Genomic DNA, 9,187 nt, shown 5'->3' on the forward strand with positions numbered 1-9,187 from the left:
GAGTGTCTTGCTCCACTTCAGTCCAGCACTAATGCTTCTGCTAAGTTGTTTGGTTTTTTATGTTGTCTGTGTCGTGCGGTGAAATTCTTTTTCCCCTGGAATGCAAGCTGACACCGTGAAACTGCTGCTTGATAGTAGTGAGATGCAGGCTCTTTTGTGGGCAGAAATATTTGGTGTCCCATTACTAATCCCCAGAGCCATCTCAACACTTCCTGCAAAATTTTCGATTAATTCTGTGCCTTGATGGCTGTGGCTGTTGGGAAGTTAAGACTGGGAGGAAGTGCTCGTCTACTTTGGGGATTTTTTTGTGTTTTTTTTTTTAAACTGCACAGTATATTGCTCTTCAGAGACTGAGGAAGGTAATTTGGCGTTAAGTTTAGTAACAACTAAACCTACCCAGCAGACAGTGTCTGTGCAGGGATATATGCAAATAGAACTGAATTAATTTTTTTCCTTCCTTATGTTAAAGGAGAGCATAACTCCAAGGTCATGGCACATATTGGGGATGAAGATTTTACGGTGAGAATCAATACTGATGGAGAAGAGTACAATATTGAGGTATGCTTTACTGTTGAAAGCTATATTCAAACAATTGTCTTTTTCCCCTGTGGGTGTTTCTCGTTAGTCACATTGACATCTCGGTCGCTCAGAATAGTTTTGGCGGTGGTGGTTGTTTTGGGATGAGTAGGGAGAAGGGAAAGAAATGTGAAACCAATTTGGCTTTTGCAAGTGTTGAGTTTTTATTAGTGAGTGACATTCTCTTGACATCTGCGTGTTTTAGATACATCAGGGAGAAGGTATGTTTCAAACAGGAAAGGAGTTTAGAAACAGAAATGCTTGATGTGAGTAATTAGTGGTGATCATGTCCTCTAGAATAACAAACTGTGTGGCCTTCTGAGCAGAGTCGAGACCTGAGCTTTCTAAAATTTTGGCTTTGTTACATCTTGGAATTTTTGCAGTTTGTAGAGCTTTATTTGAAAATCTGGTATTTTCCCCCACTCCCTTGATTTTGTTTTTCACAATTTTCATTGCTTGTGTTATTTTAAACCATTGGTTTAAAAAACATGTTCAATAAATATGTAATTAGAGACTATCCTAATGAGTTGTTCAGTGCAGTAGATTCCCAGGCACAAGCTGCATTAGAATGGCTGAAGAGCAGTAATTATGGCTGCTATATGGATATGGTAATTATCTCCAAACCCAAGGATATGCAGAATTATGGGTAAATCTGGGAAATCCAGTCCTGTTAAAGTAAGAAAATGTGAATAGAATACCCAAACCACTGTATTTGTGTTTTACATTAAGAGCATATAGTAGCTCTTTGATTACGATTTAAAGCATTGTTGTGTTTGTGGCCCACAGTAATGTAAGCACAGCTCTGTTCTCCACGTGGCCAACTCCTTAGCTCCTCGGGCTGTGTCTGTACAGCAGAACAAAGGCAGGCAGCAGTGTGGAGGCTTTGGCTTGCACACCTGCCTAGCTGGTGGGGTCCAGGGGTCACCTCTGGCTGTGCCGGTGTGCAGTCAGAGGTGGCACGTGCTGGAGACCATTTCCAAACGGCAGCACGGACAAAGCTGCTCCACCACTGCCTGCCTTTGCTGTCATGCTCCTCCTGGGCTGTTTGAAAAGGCTGCAGACCTTCCTACAGACCCCTGGCACCGTCAGACCTTACCCTAGGCCTGCCCTCGGTTTTGCACTGCAGGCGTGGCTGCCGGCCTGGCACAGCTTTCCCATTTCAGGAAAGAGCAATACAGGGGATAATAGCTGTCCAATGGGCAGAGGAGACCCAAAGCCAGGTGCTCTGCATTGTGGATATGGGCAGTCTGTGTTACTCGGCCTTGCCCAAAGAACAGACCCTGTATGTGCTGGATTTTGCAGTGTAGCTGTAGCTGTGATGTATAGATAACAGTAGAGATGTGTTGATAAAAAAAAAGATGGTTAGAGTGCACCTGCTGTGGGAATTAGTGCCTTACGTTGAGATTTCATGGTTTTCTTTGGTTTCAGAGAAATTTTCCTGCTTTTAAGGGACTTTGGTAGCTGGTGAACATTGAAGAGCCTGCCTTCTGCTGTGCAGACTGTGTTCTGCTGTGCACTTACTCTCTGTTAGCTGGTCCTTGTGTTAGTCTGCACAGCTTACGCATTCCTCCCTGGCTCTGCCAGTCTCCATACACTGTTACACGAGGAGCAGAGAAGTCTGGGATGCCTCCTCAGCTTGCTTACACTCTACAGCCTTGTGGGGCGGGTGCTGCTGCTCTTTTGAGATGGTCTTAGACTTTTGGATGTCTGTGTAGCACGAAATAGTTGAATTCCTTCAGCTTTCTTGAGGACGTTGGTTTTGTCAGTGGGGTTATTGTTCTGAGTAAAATTATCATAGTCCAATGCATTTTTGTGTATGTACACACAAAGCTGTGGGGATTTGGTGGCACATACATACAGTTTTTTTGCTCATACAGACTTAGTCTTTGCATTCACTATATTCCTAACTAATTGCATTTTGGTTGTTCTTATCCTGTCAGCCACTGTGGCGATTTGTAGACAATGTGCAAGATGAAAGATTGCTGGTCTACAGATCTGAAGACATTAAAGATTTCTCAAGATTGCAGTCCCCCAAAGTGTGTGGTTATTTAAAGCTTAATGAAGAAGAACTGTTGCCAAAAGGGCTGGAAGACAGGGAGCAAAATGAAGGTGAGTGTCTGCACCTTGGGAGAGCAGCATCTTTGAAACAATTACTTGAATTCTTTCTGTGTCAGCAAATAAGATCAGAAACTGGGCAATAATCTATGTTACTGCTTCTAGTTTAACTATTAGCTCTTTAAATTCATTGGGAGGAAGAAAGCGGGACTCTTCCTCGTGCCCATTCCCCATCCAGAAAAACCCCAACAGCTGTCACTCAGGGCACCCAAGCATAGGTGAAGGAGAGGATGCTATAAGGAATCCACCTTGAGCTGTGATGGACTTTTTGAGAGTTTTTGGTCTGTCTTTCCTCTGTCCTTTGCTGTGTCAGCAGAGGTTGTGGTAATGACTAGGAGGAGAGGTGTTAAGGCTGAGGTGATGACCCTAAAAGCTCTATAGGTAAATCTGTCAGATAACTCAGTTTCACTGCTATACATTCCTTCCCTCACACAACAAGTTTGAGGGCTGTCATGGACAAAATTTAAGAATAGTTATTAAAAAAAAATCAAAACAAACCCCAAACTAAACATCCCCTTTTTCCCCAGCCAAAAACCCCACCCAAACTCACATTCATGTCTTAAGTATAATAGGCACAGCAGTGGCAATTTTACTGAGTGATTATTTAATTGTGTTTATTATGTTCACCTTAGCAAACATCCATCGGAAGAAAAGAGCCGTTCCAGAGAGCTCCAAAAACACGTGCAAGATGTTGGTAGTGGCAGATCATCGTTTCTTCAAATATATGGGCCGTGGTGAAGAGAGTACCACTATAAACTATTTGGTAAGTAAATATATTCTGTTACAATTTGCTGGAATAAATGCAGGGAGAAATAGTGATTCAGTAGTTAAACCAATATACACCCTACGCTGCTTTTGTACGATATCATGTGTTTACATCTCATTGTTGTGTCTGCTTTTCACCTGGGAAAGTGCTAAATCATGCTTAAAAAATATTTTATAATGGGGTGATACTCTAGTTAAATAGCCTTCAGGCTTCACTTTAAACAGATCCCTTCCCTTCACGTACTTCTTGTGGCTATGCTATTTTCTGCCTGAGAAATTTTCTTTTTCCAGTCAGAGCTTTAGAAACTCCTGGATTTTGAAATCCACTGCAAACAACCCAAGTATCTTTGAAGTTCAAGCATGTTTAGAGCTCATATGAGAAGCAAAAGCAACTTGCATAGACTTTTGTTTATTTTTTAACCCAAAAAATTCTTCCAGGATCCTTTGTCCAGAACAATAAAATTCAAATCAGATGTGGTAAACGTTGTTTTGTGGTACATTGGTATTGTGGTTTGACCCCAGCAGGCAGCTCAGCCCCACTCAGCCGCTCGCTTGCTCCTCCCCAGTGAGCTGGAGGAGAGAGTTGGAAAGGTAAAGGTGAGACAACTCATGGGCTGAGAAGAAAGAGTTCAGTAGGTAAAGCAAAAACTATGTACACAAGCAAAGCGAAATAAGGAATTGATTCACTGCTTCCCATCAGCAGGCAGGTGTTCTGCTGCACTCAGGAGAGAAGGGCTCCATCCTGTGTGCTTGTTACCGAGTAAGCCAGCCAAAACCAGTACAAGGGGGTTGTCTTCCTGACAAGTTTTGTGAAGTAAGTGGAGAATATGGATCTAGGGACTGGAGATAATAACAAATGAAACCAGTTTTGGAGGTCTGTTGTTTGTCCAGAGTCCCTTTGCAATGCTAATCACTCTGTTCCACCTTTGCTGCCTTTTTGACCTTTCTGTCCCCAGAAATGTTCACATTCCCCAACTGACAGAAGCCTCAATTCCCATGTTTGCAGAGACGCCGTTATCTCAGCATCTCTCCCATGCTAAGGCTGTCCCGCTGGGGTGTTCCCTGAGTGCTGTAAACACACAGTGATTGGAAAACTAAAGCATGAGCTATGACAGAGTGGCTCCGAATGCCACTTTTCATTCTGAGCAAGTCTGATGGTTTATATTTAGTAGAAGGTGTTTTTTTGAGAAGATGAGAACCGCTTGAGAAGGAAGGTGTTGATAGTGATCACTGAAGAGAAATTTTCTGGAACCTTGTGCTTGAACCATGATGAGGAAAGGAGTAAGATTTTTGAGTGGGAGAGGGAAGCAGGCCTCAGGGGTCAGAATCATGCTGAATAAAACAAAGCAGTGAAAACAACTCCCCCTTCTGCCTTCCCCTTGAAGAAACATGAAAAACTAGTATATGAATAAAGTGTGTCCCAGAATTTCTTGTTCTTAGTATTATCACTTTTCCACTACACAACTAAATGTGATAAGAGGGAAGGTCTCTATTGCTTTTTTATGATGGAAACGTTTCAGGGATGTGTTGATGGTCATGGTAGTGCTGGGTTGATGGTTTGACTGGATAATCTTAGAGGTCTTTCCAACCTTAATGATTCTACATTTCTGTGATAACCCTCTCTGGATCCAAGTGCTGTTGTTGGATCACTGAGTATGTCTACTAGGTTATATGAGGTTCAATTTTAATTTGAAGTGAGTGTTTCTAGGTAAGTATGTTGCAGCTTCTCTGAGTGTCTTGAACTTTTATTACATGCAAGCTCGGAACTAAATAACTTGTTTTTCTTTTCTACACAGATTGAGTTGATAGACAGAGTAGATGACATATACCGAAATACTTCCTGGGACGACGGAGCCTTCAATGGGTACGGCATACAGATAGAGCAGGTATTCACCAAACTGTGCAAAGGCATTCTAATTTAAAGGAGAACAGCATGTTTTGGATGTCAGGGCTTCTGATTATTTTATCTGGATTAGAGCTAAAATAATCAAATCCTACTTCATTAACTCCAGCCAGGAGCACTTTGAAATAGCATCTCACCAGTGGTGGTGGCAGTGATCTGACACAGCATGTCCGTTTTCAGTTCTTGCAACTGAAAGAGATTTTCAGGGAGACAAGAGTTTTCAGGGAGACTCTTCCCATATTTAATCTCAATTCAAAGGTGCTTCTTTTTTCCTGACGAGGAGAGATTCTTGTTTCTGTCAGACATACTTGCACATATATTTGATGTTTGTGACTGTGGATAGTGCTTAGCTTACAAAGCCTGAATGGGCCTCAAACACTTGAAAAAAACCATAAATCCTGATTCGAGACATGATGGGGTAGAGGCTGGTATGGGGTAGACACAGGGGGTGTAGTGACTACAATTGATGTGTTGGTTCCTGAATGTTAGCACACAGAAATTTAGCAAAAGACGTTGAAAAGAACAGAAATCCGTTGGCTCAGAGTGCTGCAAGAGCTGTGATGTGGAACGTGGGGAGTCGTGGTACAAGGTGGCTGCCCCTTTGCTGGGGTAAGGCCTGCAGGAACGAGGAAGGAGAGTTAATTGGGCAGGAAAGGGGAGAGCACGATGGACAAATAGTAGGTTACTGGGATAGTAGCAGTTCTTTAAAATCTGTTTTGGTTAGCTAGTACTCTGAAATGGTTCAGGGTTATTTATACATAAATCCTGGTTGTATTGGAGTGGGGATTTTTGATAGAACAGAAAACGGTTGTCGTTGCTCTATAAAGTTGCCTATGGAGTTGGTGTAACTAGCAGAGGCTGAAAAGTTCATATTGGAAGGATGCTGAGTCTGAATTTTTTTTCCTTGCAGATCTATTGAGATATTTAAGATTACATTGAAAGCTTTTCTGTAGCTATAAAATTGACCAAAAATTCCTCTACATTGTTGTTGCCCTCTTTGAAATGTAGATTATCATCCACAACGAGCCACATCTTGTAAAACCCGGCGAAAAGCATTACAACATGGCAAAAAGTTACCCGGATGATAAGAAAGATGCCTGGGATGTGAAAATGCTGCTAGAGGTAGGTTGTAACCCTTGAAAAATTGTGCCCTTTCCGGAGGATTATTCTTACAGGTGCTCTGTAGTAACAGAGGAAACTTCTCGACTTCCTCTGTGTGACATGTAGATATTACCCAAAGTCAAGCGAGCTGATGTGCCCTGTAGCCCGTGGTAAAGGGCTCCGTTGTATAATTAGAGAGCACACAGCAATTAGAGTTATTAATATGTGGCCTGAGTCAGAGCGGCAGCCTCGGTGTGTCTGGGCCTGAGCTTGGCTGCCCCGTGACCTTCGTAAAATTGTTGTACTTGGTTTTTCCCTGTTTGTGAAAAGGGGAAATGAATACACAAGTTATGTAAATGAGTATGTACAGTGTACTTAGGTGTTTATTCGGTTTTCTACAGCTCTGTAGGACAGCTAAATAGCTGCTTATTTTCTGACTTAACCAGATCTAGAAGGTCCCCGTCTGGCTCATTAGATAAATGTTCTTATCTATAGACTTCTAATGTGCACAGTACAATGTCTTACAAAGATTTGATTTTTTTTTTCTTTAAAGCAATTTAGCTTTGATATTGCTGAGAAAGCAGCTCACGTGTGCCTTGCTCATCTCTTCACATATCAAGATTTTGACATGGGAACGCTTGGATTGGCTTACGTTGGCTCTCCCAGACCTAACAGCCATGGTGGCATTTGTCCTAAAGGCAAGGCTTCCTTTTCTTTCCTCCTAACTGTGGGTTCAGAGCTCTTTTTTTTATTATTTGTATTTAATCCTCTTTTCTAACTTTGAAGGAGCGTGACGTCTTATTTGCATAGACTCTGGTGGTTGTTCTTTGGATAGAGTAGATGATTATTTTCTTGACTGGAGCTGGGAAAAGAAGGGAAGGAGGGATAAAAGCCACTGAGTTATCTGGAGCGAACAGGCCGTCTGAAGGCCACTGCAGTCTGGCTCGACCAGCGGCTGCTTTGTGCATCTTGCAGCAGTTCTGGAATGGCAGATGCTGCTCACATGGAAATTTCCCGCCTTTACTGAGCTATTTGTGCTGTGCTTGAAAGATTCCCCACTCCAAAAACTGGCAAGAAGCCGGGTCCTCCGGGTGAGCCTGTGAGAACAGTGAAGTTCATTTCCCCAAACAAGGATCCCTCTCCCCTCTAAAGCCCCCAAAAATGATTGTCAATTTTTTTTTTATTCCTCACTTCTGTAGCTTATTACAGTCAAACTGCAAAGAAGGACATCTTTCTGAACAGCGGCTTAACGAGCACCAAGAACTACGGGAAGACCATCCTCACAAAGGTAGGAGAGTCTCCTCTGTGGAGCCTCAGTGCTCTGTGTGCGTATGTGTGTGGTGGTGATGTGCACTCTGGGGGTGTGAGAAGCTTCCATGCTGTATCAAGAACAAGTTAGTGCTTGAGTTGGATCCCTGGTGGTGAGGATGTAGATTACAAAACCAAAATCATCATTTTTGTCCTTGCTGGCAAGGGGAGTAAGGACTGAATGGAATTGAAGATTGGATTCACTGTGGAACAGAAATGAGGAAACACAGGTCATGTCTAATAGGAGCTGTAATTGTTCAGATATAAGCAGGATTTTGGTACCTAAAGATGAATTAAAATGTATTTTCCTTTAAACATAATAATAATAATAATAAATAATGAACACAAAAAAACCTAGCAAACAAAATCAAAACCAAACCCTCCAACAGAACAAGCAGAATTATACAAGTGGCCTTACAGTAAGAATAAAATCAGCCTGCTGACTTAAATAAGAGAAGACTTTAGTGTTTGCTGTTGTGTACACCTGCACCATGCAGGTGAGGTTGGTGGTTGCAGGCGCTCAGTCTGTTCCGTTTGCAAGGCAGAGCGGTGAAAGTAGGAGGTTTGATTTGGGCCTTTTGAATGAAATTCCTCTACCTGATTTTTGAGTGTGTCCTGAATAAGGAGAGCAGAAAACAGCGTAACAAACAGACAGGGCTTATTCGTGCGAGTACTCAGCCTAACGTAAACTGATGCTGTCTGGATTTTTTTTTTGTCATACGTGATGAAGTAGTAAATACATAAAGGTCTGAATCTGAGCTTTGTCTCACTTGTAAAGATACCAGCACAGTGCCTGTGTTTGCATCTACCAAATCTTTGCAGTCGGGCATATTTCTCTGTTGCTGACTTCTGCCAGCTTCTTGGCTCTGCTTTTCTGTAGCCTGATTATAAAGGGAATTCATAATTGATGTGTGGGCTAGAACTTGGCACAGAAGCTGTCAAGAAGCTAGGGGAAAACAGTGAAGCTTTTTGTTAGGGAGATGTTAACAAAGAGCTCTAGCTGTTGCCGTGCTATTTGCATTTGTTGTTCAGTCTCCAAGCTGGAGTTCTGCCTTGGATTACAAATGAAATTGAGTTTTCTGTCTTCCTAGCAGCCGTCACAAAGCTTGGAATGAGGCAGCGGGAGCGTTACGGATTAGTTTCACAGGGAGAGTATTGTATGGTGTCAGCTTGGGTTTTGAAAGACAAAAAAAATATTCTTGAAACCCTTCCCCCAGTTAAATGTGGTGAGGTATGGGAGTGATCTCTGGAGAGCTCTCCTGTCTCTGGCTCTCACGTGAACTGTGCCTGCGCTTGGTACTGATCCTGCGCGTCGCAGCGCTTGCTCCTTCCTCTGCCTGCACAGCGGCAGAAATCATTGTTAGCTCGTCAAACTCTCTCTCTCTCTCATATTAGAATCATAGAATTGTCAGGGTTGGA

The 9,187-nt window shown here is 42.6% G+C and overlaps 1 protein-coding gene across 1 annotated transcript in view; it reads left to right on the plus strand.

The window, feature by feature from the left end:
• Window positions 1-7,748, plus strand: part of LOC104278956 (disintegrin and metalloproteinase domain-containing protein 17-like) — a gene marked incomplete at both ends in the record, with an annotated part of 16,822 nt that extends 9,074 nt beyond the window's left edge. Inside the window, 7 exons of the mRNA XM_009876086.1 lie at window positions 470-558; window positions 2,517-2,685; window positions 3,324-3,454; window positions 5,253-5,342; window positions 6,368-6,481; window positions 7,014-7,158; window positions 7,660-7,748. Of these exons, the coding sequence (XP_009874388.1) occupies window positions 470-558; window positions 2,517-2,685; window positions 3,324-3,454; window positions 5,253-5,342; window positions 6,368-6,481; window positions 7,014-7,158; window positions 7,660-7,748 (827 nt within the window). The remainder of the gene's footprint in view (window positions 1-469; window positions 559-2,516; window positions 2,686-3,323; window positions 3,455-5,252; window positions 5,343-6,367; window positions 6,482-7,013; window positions 7,159-7,659) is intronic.
• Window positions 7,749-9,187: the final 1,439 nt, after the last annotated feature.

This window comes from Apaloderma vittatum, unplaced genomic scaffold (genome assembly GCF_000703405.1).
Source record: "Apaloderma vittatum isolate BGI_N311 unplaced genomic scaffold, ASM70340v1 scaffold26229, whole genome shotgun sequence".
NCBI classification, from domain to species: Eukaryota; Metazoa; Chordata; class Aves; order Trogoniformes; family Trogonidae; genus Apaloderma; species Apaloderma vittatum.